Genomic DNA, 26,595 nt, shown 5'->3' with positions numbered 1-26,595 from the left:
TTATGTTCGTCTACAAAGAGGTGGAAGGGCTTTGTAATGTCTGGTAGGCCCAGGGCTGGGGCACTTAGGAGGACCTTTTTTAACCGATTAAAGGCAGTTTCTTCTTTTTCAGCCCATTTAAATGTTTTCCCCTCTTTGGTAGCTTCATATAGGGGCCTGGCGATCTCAGCAAAACCTGGAACCCAGAGGCGGCAGTAGCCGGCTGATCCTAGGAATTCCCTCACTTCTCTTCGGGAGGTGGGAGTAGGGATCTTTAGGACAGTTTCTTTTCTGGCTTCTGATAACCGCCGCTGTCCGCCCTCCAAGATATATCCCAGGTAACTTACCCTCTCCCTGCATATCTGAGCCTTCTTCGCGGATGCCCGGTATCCTAAGGCCCCCAGGGTAGCCAGCAGGTCCTGGGTCCCTCGCTCACAGTCTTTGGCCATGTCCGCAGCAATCAGGATGTCATCTACATACTGTAGAAGGGTGAGGCCAGGGTGCTCCCTTCTGTACTCACCCAGGTCCTCGTGTAGTGCCTCGTCGAAGATGGTGGGTGAATTTTTGAATCCTTGAGGTAGCCGTGTCCAGGTGAGTTGCCCACTATAGCCCTCCTCCGGATCATGCCACTCGAAGGCGAACAAGGGTTGGCTCTGGGGTGCCAACGGCAGACTGAAGAAGGCGTCCTTTAAATCTAGTACAGTATACCAGACCCTGGAGGGTGCTAAGGAGCTCAAGAGAGTGTATGGGTTGGGAACAGTTGGGTGTATGTCCGCGACCCTCTTATTTACTTCCCGGAGGTCTTGTACCGGTCGGTAGTCATTTGTGTGAGGCTTTTTGACCGGCAGTAAGGGGGTGTTCCAGGCAGACTGGCAAGGAACTAGTACCCCTAGGCTTCGTAGTCTCCGGATGTGTGGCTGGATCCCCTTCCGGGCCTCCTGAGACATGGGGTATTGTTTGATCCTTACCGGACTCTCTCCTGGCTTGAGCTCTACCAGGACTGGGGTCCTGTGAGCGGCTAGTCCCATCCCCCCTGTCTCTGCCCAAACCGAGGGGAATTCTCGTAGCCATCTGTCTATATTATCCTCTCTCGGGAGCGCCTCCTGGTGGAGGAGGTATTCATCCTCCAGTTTCATGGTCAGGACCTGGATGGGGTGGCCCTTGCCATCGGTGACCTGAGGCCCCCCTTGTCTGAAAGTTATCTGAGCTCCAATCTTGGTCAGTAAGTCCCGTCCTAACAGTGGGTAGGGGCATTCTGGTATTACCATAAAGGAGTGGGATACCCGGCCCGTTCCCAAATCTACTGTTCTTCGGGTAGTCCATGAATACTGGCTCATACCAGTTGCCCCTTGTACCCAGGACTTCTTGCTGGCTAGTTTTCCTTGTGGGGTGCGGAGGACCGAATGTTGTGCTCCGGTGTCGACAAGGAAGTCAATAGGGGTCCCCTCCACTTTAAGAGTTACCCTGGGTTCGGGGAGAGGGTCCGAACCCTGACTCCCCTAATCACTTAGTTCATCCAGCTCTAGGACTTTTACTCAATCAGTCTTTCTTCCCTTCCCGCCAGCTCTTTTTGGACAATCTCGGGCCCAATGCCCTATCTCCTTGCAGTATGCGCACTGATCCTTCTGCAGCCTCTGCTTCCCCCCCTTGGTGCTTTTACCTTTTCTTGTGTCGTCTGCCAGCTGCCGGAGACGGCGGTCTCGTTCCTCGGGGAAGTCAGCAGTGGTAGCTAGTAGTATTCTGGCCAGGTCTCGAGTCTGCTTACTGCTGGCAGCCGCCATGGCGCGAGCCTGCTTGTCCTCAGGAGGCTCCCGGTTATTATACACCTTTTCGGCTACCACCAGTAAGTCCTGCAGACTTTTTTCTCCTAGTCTATCTATTTTCTGTAATTTTTTCCTAATGTCTATGGCCGATTGGTTTACAAAGGCCATGAGAACAGCTGCCTTGCTTTCTGGAGCCTCTGGATCCATGGGGGTGTAGGTACGGAATGCCTCCATGATCCGTTCTAAAAAGGCAGCCGGAGATTCATCTTTTCCCTGTTGTACATTTCCTACCTTGGCCAAATTGGTTGGCTTTCTAGCAGCCATTCGGAGACCCCCATTAGAGTCTGGCGGTAGACCCGGAGCCTCTCCTTACCTTCTGCCGTGTTGAAATCCCACTGGGGCCGAGTTAAGGGGAAGGAGGCATCTATCTGAGCCTGGTTGGTGGTGGGATTCCCGTCTGCGCCTGGAACTAGTTTTCGGGCCCCATTGAGGATTCTTTCTCTTTCTTCAGTCGTGAACAGGACCTGCAAAAGCTGCTGGCAATCATCCCACGTGGGCTGATGGGTAAAAAGAACAGAGTCTAATAAATCAATAAGCCCTGCTGGTTTCTCGGAAAACTTAGGATTCTGAGCTTTCCAATTGTAGAGGTCACTAGTGGCGAAAGGCCAATAGTGATGGGGCTGATTCCCCTCCGTGTCTGGGGGTCCGGTGGCTCGCAGGGGCAGAATAGTGGAGTCGGCGGTGGAGGCAGATTGCCCCCTCTGAGCCCTTTGTCTGGTAAAGGGCGGGCTTCCCCCTGGAGCGTTTCCGCCTCCCGCTCTCGGAACAGCGTCTGCCTCCCCCGGAGGGGGAGGATGGTGTTCTTCCGGCATCCTAGAGGGGTTATACGGGGGAGGAAAAATTAATTCTTCTTCAGTACCCCCCTGTAGGACAGGGTAGAGGGGTGCTGAAGGCCGGGTAAGACTTTTCCTCTTCTCTGTCTCCTGCAAAGTAAGAATGGGTTTTGGCTCCGGAGGGAGCAGGGTTAGAAAGGGCTTAAGCCAAGAGGGTGGGTCTTCTACAAGGTCCTTCCAAGTGATAATGTAAGGGAGCTGATCAAGATGGCCCGTCTTAGGCTGAGAGATGATACTCCTGACTCGGTGGATGGTAGGGAGGTCGAAGGTCCCCTCTGGTGGCCATCCGACATTGAAAGTTGGCCACTCGCTAGAACAAAAAAGCTGCCACCGACCCTTTCGGACTTCCACACTGAGGTTGTTAGCTCTTCCCCTCACATCCTTAAAGTGATCAATCATAATACTTAGAGGAATAGTCTGAGTCTGTCCCATAACGTCCGTCCAGCAAGTCCACAGAACAAAACAGAGAAACACAAAAACAGACAAACAGAGGGCCCCTAGAAAGTCTTCCAACTCCATGGAAGCAAAACTGCAAGCTAGCTTAGACCTTTGAGGGGATTCCATGTCCCACCAAAACCGATGAGGGGATTCCATGTCCCTCCAAAGACGACGGCCTCACGCCGACCAGCGGGAGCGACCCGCCTCGTCTCAGACCTTTGAGGGGATTCCACGTCCCTCCAGAAGGGAGAATCGGAACGTCTTCCGAAACTCCCGGCCCGTGGTCCTCCAGTGCGTCCACTTAGACCGCGTCGGGCACTACCAGATTCCAGAAATGAGCTCATACAGAAAAGACAGAACAAACAGACACTAACCGTGGCCAGTCAGGCTCTCCGGGTCGGGGTCCCTCGGGGTTCTTGGGGATCCCGGACGAGCCCCCAAATGTTATGCCCAGAATTCGTGATCCCCAAAGACCACTAGGGAGCCGAGTCCGATGCAAAAGCAAAGAGCCTTTATTCGAGCTAGCTCGAGCTCAATCCCCTACCTGCACCGACGCAGCGGTGAGATACCAGGGAAAGAGAGCGAGTTTCAAAAGGACAAAGGTTTTATTGGGGCCTGGGGGCAGTTGGTGAGGTAATGGCTATGGCCTCAGCCGATTGGCTGGGGAAGGGTCCTGGGGAAGGGTCGAGTCTTGTTAGGCAGGTGAGGGGGGGGTTACTCAAGGGGAGGAGGTGTGGTCAAGGTGAAGGACACAGAACAAGATGGAGTCGGCTGGCGTAGGCCCGCCCTTTTAAGCTCAGGGCACGATCTCATGGTTCATGGGTTCAAGCCCTGCGTCGGGCTCTGTGCTGACAGCTCAGGGCCTGGAGCCTGCCTTGGATTCTGTGTCTCCCTCTCTCTCTGTCCCTCCCCCACTTATACTCTGTCTCTCTCTCTCTCTCAAAAAAAAATAAACATTAAAAAAAATTAAAAAATAAAATAATTCAGCAGTTTCTTAAACTGCAATTTGCCTGCTCCCCCCAGCACCTCTACCCCCAGCTGTATACCCAAGGAGATGAAAACATGTTTCCATAAAGATGCATACGTGATCACCGCAGCATATTCATAGTAGTAAAAGCGTGGAAGCAGCCCATCTGTCCATCAATTGGGGAATGGATAAAATGTGGTATATTCATATCATGAATGGGCTGCTGTTCAGCAGTAAGGAGTGGGATGTTTATTTACCTGAGTTCCAGCACTAGCGTAGGCATCAAAACTTCTCTTCCTTTCTGGGTGTGGGGGTGGGGTGGGGTAGGAGGAGGTGTTATCACATCAGGGGAAGGGAAGCCTTGGGGGAGAGTCTGCTCCGGGTGCGAATCCAGTCTTGTTTACTGGGTGACCCCAGCGAAGCTGCCTCCCATCCCTGAGCCTGTGGTGTGTATTCTGCGAAATGGGAATAATTGCGTACCTGCCCTGGGGTTATGAGAATAAAATGAACTACCGCATCTCGCAGCGTCTTACCATTTCTGTAACAAGAGACCCATGAACTGTGTTCCTCTCTGGCAGGAGAAATATACGTTTAAAGTAAAAAAAAATGGGGAAGAAACAAACATTTGCCTAAGGGACTGCTGGAGCTTATTTGAAACATACCAGAGGACGTGGTGTCTGTTTCCGTGTCGGCACTAAACGGGAATATCCTCAGTTCAGGTATTCTCGGTGGGTGTGTGGCTTTCACTGCAAACGCCCCACTTGGAGGATCGAGTGAAGAGAACAGGTGTCCATTTCTCCCGTTACTTCCCCACCCCCCACCAGTTTGAAAAATGTCGCTTCTCAGGCAAGGCTGTTTGTTCGTGGCAACGTGTTCGGAAGGTGGCCCGCGTTTCATTTCTTGCTCAGCTGGATTGGATCGGATCGGATTGGAAATGCAGGCAGGTCTGTGGATGCCCCGCTTACACATTTAACATGCGTCTTAAGGGAAGCAAAGCAGAGGGGCGTCTGGGTGGCTCAGTCGGTTAAGCGTCCGACTTTGGCTCAGGTCACGATCTCCCGGTTTGTGGGTTCGAGCCCCGTGTCAGGCTCTGTGCGGCTCTGTGCTGACCGCTCGGAGCCTGGAGCTGCTTCGGATTCTGTGTCTCCCTCTCTCTCCGCCCCTCCCCTCCCCTGCTCGTGCTCTGTCTCTGTCTCTCAAAAATAAATGAAAATTAAAAAAAAAAAAAGAAGCAAAGCAGAAAAGGAAGTTACGGCCCCCATGGGGCAGGGACACCAGTTTCTGGACTCCTTCCTTAGACCAGTTAGGCTCAGGCCTGGTGGCACATAAGGGACAACTCCCTCAGGACGCCAGGGCTTCAACGTTAGAAGTTTATTTGTCTCTTGTGTACGAAGTCCGGGAAGGGCTGCCACAGGGCTCCACAGAGTAGTGAGGGACACGGGTACCTCCCAGCTTTCTCCTCAGAATGGACTTTGGGATGTGGCCCTGCCCTCATGGGCCTTCATGCTCACTGAGCGCCAGCCATCACATCTTCATCCCAGGTTGGCAGTAGGAGGGCCGATGAAGAAGGGCGTAGTCTTCACTGAAGAACGCTTTTCTTTTTGGAAGTTCCACACACTTCCACTTGCACCGCTTTGGCCAACAGTTACCCAGCCTCATCTACCTGCAGGGGCCACTGGGAAATGTAGTCCCTTTACGGAGTGCACCGCAGTGTGATAAATCCGGTCTGGTGCTCTGTTAGTTTTCCAGGGCTGCCGTAACAAGTCACTGCAAACTCAACTGCTCCCAACAGGAATTTATTTCTCCCTCGGTTTTGGAGGCCGGAAGTCTGAAATCAAGGGGTCAGCGAGACCACGCCCCCCCGCCGCTTGCAGGGCGGAATCCTGTCTTGCCCCGTCCGGCTTCTGCTGGTGGCCAGGAATCCTTGCCGCCCCCCGGCCTGTGGCCGTGCCGTTCTAGGCTCTGCCGCCACGTGGCCTGTCCTCCCCCGTGTGTCTGTGTCTCGTCCCCTTCTCGCGAGGACGCCAGTCGTGGATCTAGGGCCCGCCCTAATCTGGTGTGACCTCATCTTCACGTCCATCGTAATCGCATCCACGGAGACCCCGTTTCCAAATAAGATCCCATTCTGACTTTTAGGGTCGACGTGACATTTGGGCGAACGCTCACGCTAGTCGCTGACCACAGGTAGGCGGGAGGAGAGCGGGAACAGGTGTCGGGGTAGCAGCCCCCGCTTCGTTCTTCGTTCCCCGAACTTTGGGGTGCGGTGGAGCTCGCCAAGCTACTCGCGCGTTGCTGGGCATGTTGGGAGCTGGCCCCGCTGTGAAGCGGGGCGGGTCGTGTCTACCGTGAGGGTCTTCTGAAGACAGAGCGTGTCTCGTAAGTATGGACGTGGCACCGAGCTCACGCTGGCACGTAAGAAGGAAGTGACAGCCATCACCCAGTCTGTGTGCTTTCCCTAACTCCGTGTCAGGGTCTTTGGGTCGCAAGTGACAGAAATTCCACCTCCGACCCGCTTGAACCATCATCTGTCAGCATTTGTGACTGAAGGAGTAGGAGAAGCTGCAGGCAGGGCTCCAGAGGCACTCATGCCCCCCCGGGATCCAGGGTTCCCAGGCTCTGCTCCGACTCATCCTGTGCCATTTTCAGCCTCGGGGACCTCACGCTGTGCTGGTGAGATGTCACTGCTGTGCCGGGCCCCTCCCCCCCCATCCTCACACACACAGCTCAGAGAAAGTGAATCTCCTTTTTAGCTCCTAAGGAGGAACAGGAGGGTCCTAGCTATGCTCTCTCTAGGCTATTCGTTCTGATTGGGTCCTGTGGCCATCCCAGAGCCGTTGAATGTGAGGGGGCAGGGCATGTGACTGCTGTGAGCCAATCAAGGCCTTCCCTGGGAACTGGAATGATTTCAGCCCCACCCCTCTCCTGTAACATATGCTGAGAGCAGAGGCTGGGAGAGGGAGTCTGCTCGCTCAGGGGATGCAGGTCGGGGAATCTCATGTCAGAGATTCGTGGCTTTGTCAGCATCCTGGGGGAAGGGGACAGGGTTGCTGAGAACTCAGCCTGGGAGGCAGACACAAAGTCCACGAATGGAGGGCTTGCCTTTAGCTGTGTGAAGTTGGCAAGTCTCCTACCCTGGGGGGGCCCTGAGGACTCTGGCTGGGGAACCTGACAGATGTTGATTCCAGAATACATTCTGCATTGTCCATTTGTTCCTGGCTGTCATCACTGCTGGTGGAAACCGTTTTCTGGGAACCTTTCCCAGGGTGACGGGTGCAAGCCCTCTGCTCGTTTACGAGAGTAAGCGGGGAACGGGCACTTTCCTAAGGTGCAGAATTTGGGGCTCCAGAGGTGTCCTGCTCGCAGTCCTGCAGCTTTGTGTGGGAGGAGCTAGTGTAATGCATGGTGGGGGCTCCATTTCTGGGCTCCAGTGCAAAGCAAGAAATGAGTGGCCCGGATGCCGAGGGGACCCTCCCTGTTAACTCGCACCACGTCCCCCAGGCCCTGCTGATTCCCGCACTTTCTTTTCTCCCGCTTGCGCGAATCCCTCTCTCAGCCCCTGCAGTGTTGACTTATTGTTTAGTGACTACCTCCCCCTCCAGAGTGGAAACTCTGAGGGCAGGGACTCTAGCCTGTTTTGTTTGCAGAGGTTTCCCAGGATCCATCAGTGGCGCTCAGCTCGGTATTTGTTGAATTAATGGCAGCGCGTGAGTGGTTTACATTAATGAACTCCTTTCACGTACTGCTTAGTGCTTCTGGACTGGCCTGGGCAGTGGCAACAATTGCCGCATCCCTAAGGATTCCTCCCCACGGCCAGGAGGTGCTCCTCCCAGGGATTAGGGCCAGGAGGGGAGCTGATGGTGGGTTGCCACCAGGGGGAGCAGTGGGCACCTTCTGCCGCGGCTTCAGGCAGGCCCAGGGCTCAGGAGACCCGTGCCAGGCAGGCAGGCCCCTGGCTGGAGTCCCAGGAGATTGTCCTGTGGGGCTGGGGATGTGGCGGGAGGGGAGCACACTCTTTGCTCTAAAAGAAAGGCGGCTCAAAGAGTTTTTCAGAACTGTAGGACTTTTGCTTGAAAACCCCCCAGTGTTTTGAGGGTACCAATTCCCCCTTCTATAATATGGTCTGCCGTTTCAATATGTTCACCAGGAGCTAACACAGATTCACGGGGGCAGCCAACATTGACCACAGCTTATAACATGCCAGGGTCTGCACTAAGATCTAACTCTCCACAACTGCACCGGGGAGGTCCTAAGAGGTCTCCGTGTCCCCACTTTATGGAGGCTGAGGCTGGGTCCGACAGGTGGCCCTGCCCGTGCTGTGCCTCAGGAGGTCACACGGTGTCGGGGAGGGCCTTTGAATCAGCTTTACGTCTGCTGCCAGAACGGGGCTCTTAACCACTATTCTCGGCCGTTGACTGTCTGTGTCTGGACTTGAGGTGCAACAGTCACAAGTAAGAGGTACAGATCACAGTCACGGAGTATCTTTGTTTCCCGTGACTTTCTTAACAAACGGCCACCAACTCAGTGGCTTAAGACAACAGAAAGGTATTCCCGCACAGTCTGGAGGCCAGGAGTCAGGAGTCAGGAATCAAGGTGCCGGTAGGGCCGTGCTCCCCGGGGGCTCCAGGGGAGGGTCCTTCCAGCCTCTCCCAGCTCCTGGGGCTCCTGGCACTGCTGGGCTCCCGCGTCACTCTCTCCTAGTGCTTGGCAAATTGTCCCTTCTAAAGCCTGTCTCCGTTTCCCAGGGCTGCTGTAATAAAGGGCCACAAGCTGGGTGGCTAAAGCAACAGAACTTTATTGGCTGATAGTTTCGGAGGCGGGAGATCTGAGATCAAGGGGTCACAGGGCCGTGCTCTCTGAAGGCGCTGGAGAGGAACCGTCCTTGCTTCTTCCAGGGCTGGTGGCTGCAGACAGTCTGTGATGTCCCCAGGCTTCTGGGTCCATCACTCCAGTCTCTGTCTCCATCTCTACCCAGCCTTGTGGGTGGAGGCATCTGTGTGCCTCGTCTTCTCTTCTAAGGACACAGTCATAGGGACCACCTTACTCTGGTGTGACCTCCTCCTAACTATATCTGCAGCAACCCTGTTCCCAAATGACCTCACATTCTCAGTTTCTAGGAAGGACACGCAGTGGCAGGGGATACCCCAGCACAGCACCCTTACTGGGGCAGTTTCCCAGCCGTTGGCTCTCTGTCTGGAATCAGTTGAAGTGGATGGCCCGGGGCCAAAGCTTTCTCTTCTGTAAGCTGCTTTCTGCTTGGTTTCCTCTAGGGAATGCTGGACAAGACCGGGCTGGGGCGAACTGGGGCTTACTTTGAGGTTTGCATGTGGAGACGCTGAGGTCCTTTAGAGACCCCAGCAGAGATGTCAAATACTCAGTTAGTTCTATGATTCTGGGGCTCTGAGAGAAGTCAGGGCCTTGGGAACACATTGGGGTGTCGGCTGCATATGGGGGTTTAACGTCATGGGTGAGGACGCGGCTGCCCGGGGAAAGGAAGAGGGCCAAGCCTTGGAAAGTCCAGACTTTCATGGCGGCCGGAACAAGGTGAGTCTGTAAGGACAGAAATCAGGAAGTCATGGCATAGTGCGGGAGGGGCGGGAGAGCTTCGTGGAGCAGGGTGTGAGTGGCTTGGTCACATGTTGGTGAGGATGAAGGACAGAAAGTTGTCCTGTGGGTCTGGGGGCCAGGGGAGCATCAAAGACCTTAACGAGAGCTGTGTTGGTGGAGAGGTGGGGCTGTGACCGGACGGGAGAGGCTTGGGGGGTGAGTGGGAGAGAAGACCCACCAACTCGGTGAGGCAGCCGAGCTGTGGGGCGTGAGGTGGCTGGAGGTGCCTGGAGGTCAGGATTTTGTTTTATTTAATTCACGTGAGAGAGAAACGAACCTAGCCCTGTTTCAATGGTGAGCGTCTGGCCATCGAACCGTAACTTGTCTGCTCCTCTGTGCTCAGGGGAGCGGGGCCTGGGCCGTGGACAGTGGCCCCTCTGTGTCCTGAGTTTTCCAAGTTCAGCTGACCTGGGTCCTTGATCCTTCTTAACCTTTTCTTCTGGGCCTCAGGCCAGCGAGGGAGAGATTGCCGTGGTCACGAGCCCTTAGGCTGACTGTTCATTCTTTCTCTTTTGCAGATGGACGAGATCAGAGGGAAAGACCGTGTGATCCTGGCCTTGGAGAAGGAACTCGGCGTGCAGACCGGCCAGACCCAGAAGCTGCTTCTTCAGAAGGAGGCTTTGGATGAGCAGCTGGTTCAGGTCAAAGAGGCTGAGCGGTACCACAGTAGTCCCAAGAGAGAGCTCCCGCCTGGCATCGGGGACATGGCAGAGCTCATGGGCGTCCAGGTACGGGGAGTGGCGACTCACACAAGCACCGGGGCCTCGTGGCTGACCGCTGCCTGTCCTTTCTGCGGTCGTTTCCCCCGGGCACCTTGCCTGCCTGCCTCCTCTCACCCCTCCCTCCCTTCCGTCTGTCCGTGCGTCTGGCCTCCCTCCCCAGACTGACGTTAACCACGTGTAGGGCCCAGCGTTGGGCCTGGGGATACAGAGGGGAGAGCAGCTGACTGCGTTTGCTTCCAGCCGGTCTGGAGTCAGTGGGAAAGAAAAGTGAAGGCATCAGTGCCGGGTGCACAGTAAGAGTACAGAAAGGCGCCCAGTCTTGAAGTCAGAGCCCTGCAACATGAGTAGGACCTTAGCCAGAAGGAAAGGGCTCTGGGGGCAACGTGCTTTGAGGAAGCTGAAGCAGCGTGCCTTCGTTCACTCATTCATTCATTCATTCATTCATTCATTCATTCGTGCAGTCAGTCACCAGATGTTTGAACGTCTGTCGTGCGTGCTCTGTGCGGACAGCATACGAGGTGCTGGTGAGATTGGCCCGGTGGGCCTTGAGGGATGTCCTGGCACGTCCGTCACGGGCCTTTGTGAGAGAGACACAGCGGGCCCGGGCTGGAGCGTGAAGGTCCCCAGAGACCACGCACAGCTGTCTTGGCTTGACCTCTTGTCACTTTGAGACGAAGTCTCTTGCGGGTCGCTGGCAGGGCCTGGGGTGTCGTCCCCGTGGCCTGACTGCAGGGGCGCCCAGCGTGGCGTGGGGCCTCGTGAGGAGGAGCTCGCGGTCACGTCCCGCGAGTTCCCTGGGAGTGTTCGGAGTCACTAAGGCATCTTCGAAGTACGTTCGTATCTTGACTTTCTTTTAGGATCAACATATGGACGAACGAGACGTACGGCGATTCCAACTGAAAATTGCTGAACTGAACTCGGTGATACGGAAGCTGGAAGACAGGAACACCCTCTTGGCAGACGAGAGGAACGAGCTGGTAATCAGCCCCCGAGAGACAGACGGTGCCTTGCGGGGCGCCAGGAAGCCACCCCGGGGCCGAAAAACCCGCCTTGAACTCATAGTTAGTGCAGAGGCCTCCTGGTTTCCTTTCCTTTCTTTCCCATTAATTCCTGACCAAAAATCTAGCACACGTTCAGTGAAGACACCTGCTCCTCCCCTTAGTTTCTACAGGAATTTATCCTGGGCAAAGAGTCAGAGCAAACAGTGAGGAGTTTAGAGAGGATGTTCACTGCAGTGTTGACGCTAGCGACCCAAAGTGACCCGAAACGAAACAAAAACCCAATTGTTCAACACTCAAGTATTGGGCAGAGTAATTATGGAACATTTAGGCAGTGAACTGTCTACAGTCGTTAGGAGGGACGGTAGACATCGCGTTTATTTGCTCACAGTAAATTAAAGCGACACGCAGTTTACAAAACAAACATGCACATTGTCATGACAGATATTGGGAGCTGCTTTAGGTGGTGTGATGATGGATCATTTTAGGTTTTTTGCTTCTCTGTTTACTTTCTTTTGCAGGAAAGTTCAGACATTTCTTTTTTAAAATCTTGTTTAATGTTTATTATTTATTTTTGAGAGAGAGAGAGAGAGAGAGAGAGAGGGAGAGACAGCGTGAGCAGGGGAGGGGCAGAGAGAGAGGGAGACACAGAATCCGAAGCAGGCTCCGGGCTCTGAGCTGTCCGCACAGAGCCCGACGCGGGGCTCGAACCCACGAACTGTGAGATCGTGACCTGAGCCGAAGTCTGACGCTCAACCGACTGAGCCACCCAGGAGTCCCAAAGTTCACATATTTCTAATTTTAAAGATAACGAACAGGGACTCTGGGTTAAAAAAAATGAATCCCTAGGGACGCCCATTTCCTCTTTCTCTGCCCCTCCCCCACTCGGCACATGTACACTCTCTCTCAAAATTATTAAATAAATAAACAAATAAAAAAGATAATCTAGTAAAAAGAGTAGTTTCCTGAATATGTGTAAATTTGCTGCATAAACAGCGAAGTGAACTTTTATGTCGTGGGAGTCGGTACATAAACTTCTTGACAAGTGTCTTGTCATATTTCTGTTGATTCTAAATTTTATCATGAAAGCAAGTGCATCTATATAGTATGTGAGAACCATGCGAGATGAACAGCGTAAGAGTCACCTCTTTGTATCTTAACAGGATCAAAGTAAAGTCATTGCCTTCAAGTATTTTTTTTTTAATTTTTTCAAATGTTTTTATTTATTTATTTTGAGAGAGAGAGTGACAGCAAGGGAGAGGCAGAGAGAGGGAGAGAGGGAATCCTAAACGGGTTCCACACTGTCATCCCAGAGCCTGAAGCGGGGCTCGATCTTACGAACCGTGAGATCATGACCTCAGCCGAAATCAAGAGCCGGACGCTTAACTGACTGAGCCACCCAGGCACTCCTCCATCAAGTATTTTTAAAAGCATATTTTCAAGTGGCTTTAATCAGACTGTATGTCTAATATTAGATGTACGCTTTTCGCTTAAATATTCATTAACTAAAAAAAGTCCCTCGTGTACTGCATAATAGTTCACTGAGAAGATTAGAAAAGAAATGTAGCTTGTGTGCAACAATTTGGAGCACACTGAAGTATTTAAAGCAAAAATTGAGCAGCTAGCCAGCACTTTGATCTTAAAATCACGAAATAACTACTATTAGCTGTTTGGGGGTGGTTCTTACATGCTTTTAAAACTGGTGTAGATATATCGACACCCACCAGGAGACTGTCTGTTGTTTGGCCGTTACAGACGGGATATTTTCTCCTCTGTGTTATTGTTCTGCAACTTGCTTTTTTTCCCATGATTCATCAGTTCCGGCTGTCGTTTGGGCAGGTGCACAGCTCACGCCCCCCTTTGAGGACGACCCGTGGCTCATTCACCCATTCCTCTAGGCTGCTCGGGTGTCTTTGCTGTTATGAGCATATGCCACCTGAAGACACATTTCTGTCGTTACCACTTGGAATTTTATTCCTGTGAGGATTTTCAGAAGTAGAATGTATGGGTCAAAGGTCATTTTTTTTTCATAAAGTTTATTAATTTATTTTCAGAGACACAGAGACAGTGCGAGTGGTGGGGGGGGCAGAGAGAGAGGGAGAGAGAGAATCCCAAGCAGGCTTCTCTCTGCCAACGCAGAGCCCGACACAAGTCTCGAACCCACGGAACCGTGAGATCATGGCCTGAGCCAAAACCAAGAGTTGGACGCTTAACCGGCTGAGCCACCCAGGCGCCCCTCAAAGGTCCATTTTATATTTGAGTGGGTCCCACCAGACTGCTTGATCTTAACTTTACAACCTGGCGACCAAAATCAGGGATCTGCAGTCAGTCCCTGTGCTTGATTCTTGGTTCTAGCACTTTCTGTGTGGCCACGAGCACAGCATCCCACGTCTTTGCTCTCAGTTTCTCTGTCTGTAAAGTGGGGATGGGGCCCCTCCTGGGGTTGTGGGGAGGCACAGTGTGTTCGAGAAGGCAGACCCGACCACAGAGAGCAGCCCTCAAGGGCCAGGGCAGAAACTGAATGACAGAGTTCTCCAGCCCTCGAAACCAGGCCTCACCGTGTCCACCTCTCTACGCCCAGCACCCCACGTTCTGTGTTCCCGCTGCACTGAACGAGCTGTGCTCTTGCCTGCTCTGAACCTCAGGGCGCGTGGTCTCCCCGCCTGGAACATCTGCCCGCGCTTGGCTCACTGTGTTCTTACCTCCTTTACTGTCTTTGCCCTCTTCCTCTGACATTGGACGGGCACCCTGGCATGCCGTCCCTTCGATTCGGCCCCCAGCACAGGGCCCCAGGCACCAGAGGGGCTCCCCCAGCGCTGATCCCACGGGAGAGACTGGAAGGACAGCCCCTAGTTGTACAGACTCAGGGAACGCCTTCGGGTTTGATGTCCCGGCACCGAGTCTGGCACGGAGTGGGGCCCAGGATTGATTGCCTGCTGTCTCAAGAAGGTAGAGCTTTCTGCTAGGTCTGTACTTGGGGAGGAATGGTGGCCAGGAGCAGCCGGGTCATGGGATTGACCTTTGCGCGTGAGACCCAGGACCCCTGGGGGTTATGCCCAGAGGTGAAGGAAGTGCAGACCAGTGGACCCAGCACAGGTCACTTGCCAGCGGGGTGCCCGGGGGCGGATCTGTGGGCCTCCCCTGTTGCCTTATGCGAGGCCCCCCTGAGCCTCAGGTGGGATACTGTGTTTGGGATCCAGGTGGTTGTGGGATCTTCTGGGGTTTGTGGTCCCAGCGGAGGCAGCTCCGGTCCTGGGTTGGACCCCTGCTGGCCTCCGCCGTGTGACATCAGCAGTCCGCTGGGCCTTACAGCCACCGGCCTTCTGTGTCTTTCTGATCGCAGCTGAAACGCTCCCGGGAGACCGAGGTCCAGCTGAAGCCCCTTGTGGAGAAGAACAAGCGGATGAACAAGAAGAATGAGGATTTGCTGCAGAGCATCCAGAGGATGGAGGAGAAAATCAAGAGCGTCATGAGGGAGAATGTGGAAATGGTGAGTCAGCCCTGGGTTCGAGTCTCCGTCTGGGCTTCTCCAGCCCCCGACTGACCCTCGCAGCCCACAGTCTCCGCCCAGCCCCGCCTCCCCCAGGAAGCTCGCCAGGGCTCTCCGACCTTGCCGAGCCCTGCTGGCCCCGCTTCTCTAGGGGGCACGGTGTCGAGGGCTCTGTGCCCAGAGGCAGAAGGCCAGGCAGTGCCCGCAGCTGGGTCTGCGCCTCAGCCCTGCCCCCCCATCCCCTGCTGCCCCCGGGGCCTCGGACACAGCCCCATTCTTTCCGTGCCTCAGTGTCTTCGTCCATAAAGTGGGGGGGGATGCGGTTATCAGCACCGCGGGGCTACCCAGAGGGTGGAGTGTTGGCATGGAAAGGCCTCACGGAATCCTTAGCTCTTTGCAGACGCTTCGCACGTGAGAGCAACGGCCACCGTTGCATAAGGGATTTGCGTTTGCTCCCATCAGAGTGCTCAGTCTTTGTGGCCAGGGCGGTGTCTTGTAACTGCTGGCTCGTGGAGGAGTCCGAGGTTCATTGTCCCAAGCGGTGTCAGTCGCCCCTTTTCCAGCAAGAAGGCTGAGGCTCTGGGACAGGCCCCGGTGTGAGGGGGACACGATCGCCGGTGGCGTGCCTTGCCTCCCCAGCTCCCTCGTCCAGCCTCCAGGGCCCGGGTTTGGACGACCACCCCCCACCCCCACGCCTGCCCAGCCCGTTCTCTCAGCCTGCAGCTTGCTTCTGGTCTGCACCCGTCCCCTCCTCCCGCGTGGGGACTGGGTAGCCTTCTTCCCTCCTGCATCCCTGACCTCCCGCCGGGTGCCCCCTGACCTCCCGCTGGGAGCCCCCTGACCTCCTGCTGGGTGCTCCCTGACCTCCCGCTGGGTGCTCACGCTGTAACCAACCTCCTGCTGGGCGCTCTCCCTCTGGCTGCAGAAAGAGAAGCTGTCGGCGCAGGCGTCCCTGAAGCGGCACACTTCCTTGAACGACCTCAGCCTGACGAGGGACGAGCAGGAGATCGAGTTCCTGCGGCTGCAGGTTCTGGAACAACAGCACGTCATCGACGACCTCTCGCTGGTACGTTCGCGCTTGGTGACATCGCTCGGTGTGGCGCCGGGCGACGCGGTGTGACAAATGGCATCGAGGCTCCAGGGCGCTGCTGCTGATGCGGGTGGGGTCTCACGGAGCTCACCCGCGCGGGCACCTTGCTGCTTTAATTCAGCCAGACAGCAGCCTCGACTTTGTGTAAAAGACACCGCTGGTGCCTGGAAGCCGTCTCCATGGCTACTCTTTTTCTCAACTCTTCTCCCTGGTTTGCTGTTGCTAAGAAGCAGCATCCGTTTTAGGAATGGGTCGTCTGGCCTGGACACAGTGGGCACAGTTTGTCCCTGAGAAGTCTATTTTTTTTTTTTTTTTAGCTTAGTTATTGCAGACCATGAACTTGAAAGCCGGAACCTTGTAATCAGGCTAGAATTTGAAGGGCTGGCTGAGACTCTACATCTACAAGGTTAAGGGGAGAGGAGTGTGTCTTTGTAGGCGACTGTTATATCCAGAGAATCCTTTTTCTGTCTGTGAAAGGAGCTTAGGCACCAGTAAGAGAGCATCTGCGGGAAGCTTCAGTTGGACCCTAGAAGCAAAGCGTGTTCTTAATGCCCAAGAGGGAATGTGATGGTTCCACTCATGGGTCTTCCAAGAGTAGAAAAGCCAGTGATCAAAATTCTGGAGAAAGCTTTGACCATAACTGTCAAGTTCACTTTGCTGGCCTATCCTCCTCTCTCTTTAAGTCCTTCCCTTCCACCCACCAATCCATTCTCCCTCCCGTCCCTCCATCTATCTTTGCCTCCGTCCGTATTCCCATCTTCCCATCCCCCCTCCCTCCTTCCATCCCTCGGCTGTCCGGCCACCCATCCATCCATCATCCATCCATCCATCCACCCCTTCTTTCTCCCATAGCTTCTTCCTTCCATCTATCTGTCCATCCATCCTTCCTTCCATCTGTCCATCCATCCACCCTCTCCTTCCTTCCATCCATCCATCCATCCTCTCATCTTCCCATCATCCTCTCTCTCCTTCCATCCCTTCTTCCTTCCATTTCTCCATCCATCCATCCATCCATCCATCCTCCCCTTCTTTCTGCCATACCTTCTTCCTTCTATCCATCCTTCCTCTCACCTTTCTCCATTACCCAAAAACTTGGTAGAACATAAGATGAAAACACACCTTCAATAAAATGACGATAAAGTTGAAAGAGGAATGATAAACCAACAATCCCAGAAAAAATAAAGATCGCTGCATCCAATGAGATGAGGAGGGACGGATGGGTAGACCATAAGGGCTATAACCAAACAGCAGATTTGCCTCTGGGTTTCCCGGTAGCCAAGGGGAAAAGCAGGGCTGAGTTAGAAAGGAGAGATGTCCTGGTTTTGCTTGGAGTGGAAAGGCTGCCACTCCTTCCGCTGCCCTGCAGATGCCGATCTTACTGGCAGTGGCCACCAGGCAGCCACAGGCTCTTGTTTCTTTCTTAGGGACACGCTGCTTGGTAGGTTCTAGCCCCATAGAGCAAAGGAAGAACCTGAGAGTCAGAGAAATAAAACGCGTCACCCGGTTCAGAGGAGGCCCATGAAGATTTGGACCCGGCTCTGTCTGAGCTCAAAGCCGCAAACTATTTCATCCTGGGCTGTGGTCACTGACAGAACGGCGATCGCCAGTCAGCACTGCCTTGTGCTTTATGACTTCCAGCCCCCAGCGCAGACAGGCAGGGGCTTTCAGGATTGGCACACTTTGGTATTTTTTGGTCAAGACAGTCCCAGTCCCGTTAAGGACTCGAGTAAATGGGGTGGCTCTGTAGCGTGCAGTTCTGGGAGGCGGCCGTCACACGGGTGCTCAGAACTTGGACGAACGCACACCCAGTGCTGACTGGGGGGGGGTGGGAGGCGCACTTTGGGAGCCAGTTGGGTTGGCTGGTGTGATATGAGGCTGGCTGATAATGCCAACCGTTGTATCTCCTTCTAGGAGAGAGAACGTCTCTTGCGCTCCAAACGACATCGCGGGAAAGGTCTGAAGCCACCCAAGGTGAGTCTGCGGGGGTGTGGCTGTCCTGCTTGGTGTCCTGCATGGTCCAGGGGAGGGGGGAAACGCAAGCAATCCGTGAGGGGCCCTAACGGCAGGGACACTCACATGGCTGCACGTTTGGTGGTGAAAAAGCTGTTATCGCGTCTCTCGGCGCATCGGTTATGGCTGCAGACCAGTGATTGTAATGTATTCATGGAAAACTCACCGATGAATTCTGTCTGTAGGCCTCAGGCGCTGTTTGCCCCAAATTAAAAGCATAAATACTTAGACCTTTTGAAGGACTCAAAACGCACTCGGGCTTGGTTTCTGACATTTTATATCCCGTTCTAAAAAAAATCAGGAGCTTTGGGCTTCTTTTTGTTCGAATAATGCAGAGCCGTGTTCTTTTTTTGGAAGATGTGGTTTTATAGAGACGGTGCCCAGATGTCCTGGCAGGGAGAGCACAGCTGGACGGGGAGAATTCAGACGCCACAGGGGCCACGCTGGAATAAACAGAGCAAATTGGGGCAGGTGTGAAAAAAAAAAAAAAGAGTTTGCATTTAAACCCGTGAACCTCGTTTCACCGCCACAGAGACGTGGGTCTTTCGTTTGAACTAGACGCCCCTCCTGGTTTTTCTTTCAATAGAGATGTGGTTGTAGAGAAATCTTTGTCTTCTCTAGAGAAAACAGCAGTGTGGATGTGCTGCCGAAAAGCCACAGGCATGTGGCTCTCGAGGCTGGCAGCAGGGAGTGGTGGGGACTGGGGCAACCTGAGCAGGAGGGAACAGGGGGTAGTGCCACATACTCCAGTGGTGGGAGGGAGATGGGGATCCTGGTGCATCAGCTCCCTGGGGCTGCGTAACAAAGTACCCCACACCGGGCGGCTTGGAACAGTAGAAACGTCTTGTCTCGCTGTTTGGAGTCCGGGGGTCCAAAATAAAGGTGTCGGCAGCGCTGTGCCCCCTCTGAGACCCGTAGGGGAGTCCTTCCCAGGCTCTTTTAGCTTCTGGTGATTTCCTGGCACGCTTTAGCGTTCCTTGTCTTGAAGCTGCGTCACTCCAACCTCTGCTTTTGTCGTCAGAGACCATTCGCCCAGTGCGTCGCTGTCGTCCTATAAGGACACCAGTCATACTGGGTCAGGGACCCGCCCTCTTCCACCATGACCCTCATGTTAACCAAGTACTTTGGCAGTGACCTTGCTGAAGTGCCCGGGGGTAGGGCTTCAACATGTCTTCTTGGGGAGAGGGGCGCCCAGTTCACCCCAAACACCTTACTTTATATCAAATCTAAGGATTTTAATCTAGTTACTGCTGAAAGGGGGACTTTGCACGTGTAAGTTTACCCATCAGGTGCCCTTAGGATGGGGATTACCTATGTGGCCCCAGTGTCGTCCCAGGAGCCTTTCCACGCAGGAGGAAGGCGGAAAAGGAAGGCAGAGAGAAGCAGTAGGGGGAGGTCATCAGAGAGATTCAGAGTCTGGGAAGGACTCGACGAGTCAGTGCCAGCTCTGTGAATTGGGGGTGCAAGGGTGCTAGGCTCCCAGGAGCAAAGGCGGCGACAACATCCGCCCTTAGGGGATCTGGGTTCTGCAGACAACCCGCATGAACTCGGAAGCAGACTCTTCCCAGAGCCTCTCTGGAAGCGACGACAAACAGCTTGATTTTGGCAATAAATCAGGGTGAGACCGAAACACAGAACCAGTCCGGGGAACCAGGACTCCTGACCTACGGGACTGGGCGATGATGCGTTCTGTTGTCTCAGGCTGTAAAGTTTGTTGTAATTTGTTACAGCAGCAATAGCAGTGAGTGGCCCAATGCGTATTTAGCATTTTTCTTCCTCCCTCGTGGAGCGTTGGGGAAGGGCTTGGCCAAGGTCGTCCTACTGTGGAAAGGAGGGCTGTAGTGTTTTTCCTTTGTACATTTATGGATGTGCTTCCCTCTTCCTAATCATTCCAAGCCATCCCTGTTCAGACATCCGCCCTTATGGAGAAATACCATAAAGAATATTCTTCAATAAACACATTATGTAAGTTTTTCTATAATATAGACCCACAGGGGAAGAGTAAGGAATCAAGTGATGTCCATATTTTAAACTCAGATAATATCGAACATGTCTAAAAATTTCCTACTGATTTTTCGTCTCGTTGGCCATAAACGCACTGGCCTCTTTCTCTCTACCTTGCCAATACTGGGGAATATTAATGTTAAATGTGTTGTGAGCAATTTCTCCCTGACCTCCTTTTATCATTTTATTTTGCATCAATTTGTTCATATATAGTAAGAGATTATTTTATGAAATTGAAAAAAAACATCTAAGGATGTTAAATGTTGGCACAAATGTTGATAGAACACTCTATGGCCCAAATAAAATTTATCTGTGGGCCGAATTGGGACACTTGGCTGAGTGGTCACGTATGCTGTGTTATTGAGTCCTTATAGTCACCCCGTGAGGCTGGCGTTTTGTTTTCCATTTGATGGTTACAGGAAGCACGTAGGTATAGCGGATAGAAATAGCTCAGAGACCAAGTGAGCTGACAAGGGGGAGATTCAAATTCAAGTCTGGGCTCCAAGGCCCACGTTTCCACCACTAAGTCAAGCTGCATGAGGCACATGTCTCTATGTACTGACCTCAGAGACTCAGAAAAGGAAGTGGCTCAGCACAGTGTGTTTAATTTATTTTTTATTAAAAACCATTTTTTAATGTATTTTTTCATTTTTGAGAGAGAGAGAGAGAGAGAGACAGAGCACGAGTGGGGTGCGGCAGAGAGAGAGGGAGACACAGAATCCGAAGCAGGCTCCAGGCTCTGAGCCATCAGCACAGAGCCCGATGCAGGGCTCGAACTCACGAGCCGTGAGATGGTGACCTGAGCCGAAGTCGGACGCTCAACCGACTGAGCCACCTGGGTGCCCCACAACTTGTTTATTTTTAAATATTCACTTTTACTGGGGAAGCAATATCACAGCACCACAGACTAACCTGAGAAATAAGCAAAATGTCACCCACGGGGCCTCCCTGGCGCCATCTATGCTGGCGTTTTATGCAGCCCCTCCCCCACCCCCAGCCCTTGATCTGCCCCATCTTTTTCTTTCTTGATAATGTAACTATGACTGTAGAGTATGCTGTTGCTTCCTGTTTTTTTTTTTTTACTTAACGTTCTACCATAAAGCATTTATCCGTGTCATGACCCTGTCGTCATACAAGCAAATTTTTATGGTTATATAATCCGTTGAGTAGATGGGCCATAAATTTGTGTTCCATTCGGTGCCGGACATGTTTGCTTTTAGCTCCTGGCAGCTGTAACTCCTGCCGCGGAGTGTGTTTATGGTAGGCAGTGTTCTGGGCCGGTTCTGTTGTATTCCCTGGGTGTTGACCGTTGCTGTAAGGGACTGGACTTTCTGCTTCTGTAAATGCCACCCCGGTGGCCTCCGTTTGTCCAGGAAGCCGCGCCAGGGTCTGGATTGTTCCCATGGACAGATTCCCGGAAGCTGAAATATGGATCCACAGGGTGTGAAGGCTTTGGTGGGGAACATGCGACCCCCTGTGCCTTATGGAAAACACGCATCGTTTCGTACAGCTGCCAGTCATGTGTGTGAATGCCGTTTTCACCACAGGATGTGTTGAAACAGCAGTGGTCTAAAGGCTTTCGGCCTGGAGAGCTGGGAGTATTGCAGCATTGTGCGCCCCATAAAGCTTCTAAAGTAGGGGGGCCCCTAGTCGGCTGAGCATCTGACTTCAGCTCAGGTCATGATCTCGTGTTTGTGAGTTCGAGTCCCGCGTCAGACTCTGTGCTGACAGCTCAGAGCCTGGAACCTGCTTCCGATTCTGTGTCTCCCTCTCTCTCTGCCCCTCCCCTGCTCGTGCTCTGTCTCTCTCTCTCTCTCTCTCTCTCTCTCTCTCAAAAATAAACATTAAAAAAATTGTTTTAGAAAAGCTTCTAAGTAGGGTTTTCGGGAGTCCCCCTGTTGAGCTGTGACTTTATTTTTCAAACCTGTATGAGAGTTCGTGGAGTAAGGAAGATTCCATTGTCCTTTTCTCGATTTCCTTTATGGGAAGAGAACTTTACAAGGGCCTAGAACTGACTTGTGGTTTGCTAGGCTTGCGTGCACAGCGGGTGAGGAGGTCAGGAGCTGTGTCCTGCTCACTGCACCCCCTTCACCGTCTTGGCACAGAGTACGTGTCCCTAAACAGTTGTTGAGTGAATAAGCAAATTGCTTGTACTGGCGAAGTGTGTTTGCACAACACTGGATCATGTCAAAGGATGGGATGTTCGGTCCCTAAGTGAAATAGTTCACTGCCACCAGAAGGCGGGGTTTGGGAGTCTCCATGGGCATTTTCCTGAGCTGTGTGCAGTCTTCTCAGCTTAACTGTTTCTATGACCCACGAACCTCTTGTCTTTGTCTCCAGATTCAAGATAGAACAGTTTCCCCCACATGCTCCTGCTTACTCCTGGAGTTGTCCAGGGCAGGTGGGGACCTGCACAGGTTTGTAACCCCCTAGGGCTATCTCTCGGGCCTGGGCAGTGTCCCTTTCTTCCCTCCCGCAGGCTGCTGGGATTCAGTAATTTCCTTTTCCCCTTGAATGCCTCCATCATGCTCTGTCTGCTATGTATTTGTGTATTTTACCGCTTTGCCTGGGCCTTTGTTGGGCACCGATCTTTGTGCCAGAATTTTCTGGGAGTCTGACAGCCCGTCTCTGCTCTCGGGCTAGTTCAAGCTTCCCTGGACTCTGTGTTTCCCCCAGAAGGGGGTTTGTTCTCCGGTCCCACATCCACACCCCAGTTTGCTGCAGATAATCGTGATGGCAGAGCAGTGGTGAGATCCAGCCCTCATCCCGGGTGGGGGGGACCCTTACGCCCCAAAGGCTGCTGACCCTGTCTCACCGTGCTCCTGGGGACAGAACCGGTGTGGGCGTTTCGCCTCGGGACCCTGCTATCCAGCACCCCCATGGGGAGTTGTGGGAGAACCCCCGGCGGTCCCCCAGGCCCCATCTGGGGAGGGTGGGCTTGCTCCGCAGAGGTCCAGTGTCACGGTTGAACCCTACACGGAGCTCCTGTGGGCAGTAGGTTTGCTGCCTCTGAAACTTGCTGTCTAACAACGTGGAGCTGTCTCAGTAGAAAGCTGAGCACGCGAGCGTGGCTAAACTCGGCATGGTTTGCGCACACACCTCGGTTACCGTGGGGCTGGGGTCTCGGCTGAAGCTGAGACCCCATAGCCTGTAGCCGTATGAAGGTCCGGTCCAGCTCCTGGCTCTGTGGCATTGACCTGGGGGAGCCTGTTTCCTGGTTCTTACCACGATCATCACATCCAGAAGATTATACAGAGCATCCGGCTCTGTGCCTGGCATGTAGTCAGGGATCCACAAATTATGATTCATCCTTCTCCCTTCCTCTTAAATCGATGGCTTTCCTTTGGAGGGCCTGTTGATTGCAGATTCCCAGGTCCCGCCCTTGATTTCCCCCGTTCTAATTTGTGTCCTCTTTTTTCAAAAGAGGGACCATCTCAGGTGACAGTGAGGTGAGCTCTTGATGCCCTTTATTATTTTTTGAGATGTTTATTTATTTACTGGGGGGGGGGGAGGGGCAGAGAGGGAGAGAGAGAATCCCAGGCAGGCTTCACGCTCAGCACAGCCCCGATGCGGGGCTCGATCTCACAATGGTGAGATCATGACCTGAGCTGAAATCAAGAGTCGGATGCTTAACCGACTGAGCCACCCCGGCGCCCCGTGCCTGTAGACAGTAGTCAGCCTTTGCAAGAGGCTGGGAAACTTGCTGAGAAATATCAAAGTACCATGGGAAGAATCGCCCTTCCGAGGGCCCGAGTGTCAGTACACGGTCCCCTGGTCCCCATACGGACCCTGGGACTGCTGATGCCTGAGGAGCTTCTGGTGGGTCACTTGTGGTCAGTGGCTCCTGTATCACTGCTCATCGGACACTTAGGGCCTATCCAAAGTTGACCTTGTGCCCCCAAGGCCAAGCCTGCTCCTTCGTGGTGGGAAGGACAGGGTGCCGGCCGCTGCCCTGGAACAGGAGCCGGTGTGCACGCCCTTCTGTGGCTAGGGCGCCTGGACGTTTGTCGTCATGTGCCACGCTTTCCGTTTCTAAGTACCCAGAGGAATCCCATTTCCCCTGTATTGTCGTTTCCGCTCGACTCTGCTCCTGGGCCGTCCTTTCCCACAGCTCTGTCGCCAGCTGCCTCTGAGCGAGGTGCAGCTGGACCGCGTGTGCCTCGTTCACGGGGCTGCCTGCAGTCCCCGGCACAGTCCCCCCTCGCCGCAGGGGCTCCGTAACTAGCACTAAGTAAACGTTAGTCATTTCAGGCCACTTGCCGGCCCGGCTCCCCACTGTTGGCTGGCCTGCGGCTGAAGGCTTTTGCTGCGTGTATTATTCCCTGTAGGGGATGAGGGCTTGTTCCCTCCAGGCCGGGCAGCGACCCTGTCACCTGTTCCCTCCTCCACGGGCTGGCAGAGCCTCACATCAGAAGCATGAGGGGCCCCAGACGCTGTTCCCATGCTGCCCGCTGGGTTTGTGGGGCCCATTGGTACAGGACTCTGGATTTGGGTCCTGTGGGTAGAGCATGGGGACAATTGTGCAGGCACAGAGCCTGCGTCCCGGGCCACACCCGGGCCGCTGGACGGCCCAGCCATGCACACCGTCCGCATGTGTTGACCTGGGGCAGCCCTGCATGTTGCTGGGTAGCAGGAGGAGGATGGGGCTGCCCAGGGCACGTCATCCGGCAGAGCAATGACCACGGGACATCGAGGCCACACCTGAAGACTTTGGAATAGACAGGAAGTCAGGGCGGTTCCAGGCAGCATATTCAAATGGGACAGGAAACCCCAACACTGAGGATGAGGACTCTGGAGAAGAGCTGGTTGGGGGCTAGCCTACAACCCCAGGCCCCCTGCCTAGTGTTGAGGCGACCCCAGAGCCAGTGGGGAGGGGCTTGAGGCAGAGGCTGTCTGATCCCAGACCCATCCTGCTAGGCCTCTGCTTTCCCAGTGCTCCAAGATTCCTTCGAGCCCTTATCCGCTTGTCCTGGGACTCCCTCTACTTTCTTGGCTGCCCCCTTGGCTTCCAGCACGTTCCTCCCTCCACAGCTCCCAGAACCGTCTTGTTGAGGCTCAAGTCTCGCCTCGCCACCTTCTTCCTAAGAACCCTATGCTGGCTCCCCGTTTACCGGGGGATAAAGTTGGGGCCCCTTGGGCAGCTCTCAAGGCCTTTTGGGACCCGGCCCTGCTCACCTCCTGCTGTATCCCCCTTGGCACACCCTGGCTCCAGTCCCTTGGGTTTGCCGTGTGGCCTCATCTCCAGACCCCATCTCGGGCCGGCGCCCTCACGTCCTCTGCTTCTGACCGTATCCTGCTCCTTCAAGATTCGGCTGGGCGGTCCCCGTTTTCGACAAGCCTTCACCCTCCCAGCGGCGGGCCCTTTCTCTGGGCTTCCTCAGCCCTATGCTCCTTCTCCCCGACACGTGGCGCAGACTCCCCATCTTCTTCTTCTGAGGCCCTGTGCTTGGAGGACCCGGGGTGCTGTGGTCGAATGCGGTTGATGGCAACACGGAGAGCAGGCGTTGGGGGCCACGCGGTCTGTCCTGCAACCCAGGGAGCAGAGCTGTACTCGTGGCTTATGCCTGGGGTCCTCAGTCGGGCTTCCCGGGTCAGGTGCTGGGACAAGGCGGACGTGGTGGTCATGAGGCATTCTCTCCCATCTGGACTGCCCCGGGCCTGAGGTTTCTCATGTCCACCGCGAGCCCAGGGCTGACGGCCAAGGCAGTGTGGCTCTCAGCCCCTCCCATCCTCCATCCCTCTTGCCATCAACCTGGGCACAGCAAAATGTCAGGTGATAGGGCGCAGAGGGGTGTCCTCACCCTTGAGGAGCTCTGGCCGAGCTGAAGGTCTTATTAGGTCCGAGAGCCAGCGGGACAGGACACGTCTCATGGTTTCCCCAGGGCCAGGAAGGCACCTGCCAGACAAAGCTGGTCCCTGTTTCTTCTTGAGGGTCCAGGCACACAGCTGCCTGGCGAGAAATTGGCTTCAGGCTTGTCCCAGAACTCAACAGTTTGCAGACGGCATGATTTCTAGGATTATCGTCCCCTCTTCCATTAGCCAAGATTATTTTCATTGGGAGTCTCAAAAACCCAAAGTCATTTAAGAAGGGAAAGGGATTTATATCGCTGCTAAGTCTGGAGGTGACTGGTTTCAGGCACGGCTGGATCCAGATGCCCACACGATATTGCCGGGAACGTGTCTCTCCACCTTTCCACCCTGCTTTCCTCTGGGCTGGGCTCTTTCTCAGGTGGGGTCTCCCCATGTGGTCACCTAATTGGCTTCGGCGGCTTTAAGCTGATGTTACACTGCCTAGCAATTTCTGTAGTAGGAGGGCGTCTCTCCTCAGTGGTTCCAGCAAGAGTCCCAGGGCGCGCGTTCCTTGGCTCAGTTTGGTCACAGGCTTGTCCCTGAACCAGGCCCAGGGAGCTCCTCATTTGGAAACATGAGTGAAAGGCTTGGGGGGCATAGCTCGTATCGTGGCTACTTTGAAAGGAGCAGAGTATCAAGCATTATTAAAATTGAAAGTTGTATATGCACTTGGTTGCCTATGTTTTGCTTTTGTGGTTGCCCTTCGCCTTTTAGTATCGCTTGAATATCTTTCGAAGTACAGAGGTCTTACTTTTTTATGGTGTCATCTGCCCATTTTGTTCAACAT

At 54.0% G+C, this 26,595-nt stretch overlaps 1 protein-coding gene and 1 long non-coding RNA gene across 17 annotated transcripts in view; one reads left to right on the top strand and one right to left on the bottom strand.

Moving 5' to 3' along the window:
- The window catches only part of JAKMIP1 (janus kinase and microtubule interacting protein 1), a 141,155-nt gene that overhangs the window by 74,854 nt on the left and 39,706 nt on the right, over positions 1-26,595 (top strand). For 15 of the 16 annotated variants that reach the window (XR_008296429.1, XM_053217600.1, XM_053217606.1 and 12 more), the window contains 5 exons: positions 10,163-10,372; positions 11,224-11,343; positions 14,708-14,854; positions 15,780-15,920; positions 17,856-17,915. Coding sequence is in view for 15 of the 16 variants with exons in the window: in XM_053217600.1 (XP_053073575.1) it covers positions 10,163-10,372; positions 11,224-11,343; positions 14,708-14,854; positions 15,780-15,920; positions 17,856-17,915 (678 nt within the window). In the remaining variant the exon portion in view is untranslated. Of the gene's footprint in view, positions 1-8,879; positions 9,582-10,162; positions 10,373-11,223; positions 11,344-14,707; positions 14,855-15,779; positions 15,921-17,855; positions 17,916-26,595 lie in introns of those variants that run through there. The other variant, XM_053217607.1, reaches the window with a different exon arrangement.
- LOC128314594 (uncharacterized) lies at positions 11,949-16,072 on the bottom strand. Its single transcript, XR_008296431.1, has 2 exons — positions 15,749-16,072; positions 11,949-14,746 (listed from the first exon to the last, which is right to left on the bottom strand). It is a non-coding gene; the product is annotated as an uncharacterized LOC128314594 (long non-coding RNA).

This window comes from Acinonyx jubatus, chromosome B1 (assembly GCF_027475565.1).
Source record: "Acinonyx jubatus isolate Ajub_Pintada_27869175 chromosome B1, VMU_Ajub_asm_v1.0, whole genome shotgun sequence".
NCBI classification, from domain to species: Eukaryota; Metazoa; Chordata; class Mammalia; order Carnivora; family Felidae; genus Acinonyx; species Acinonyx jubatus.
Note: the sequence above shows the minus strand (reverse complement) of the source record. Positions and strands in the feature narration are given on the sequence as shown.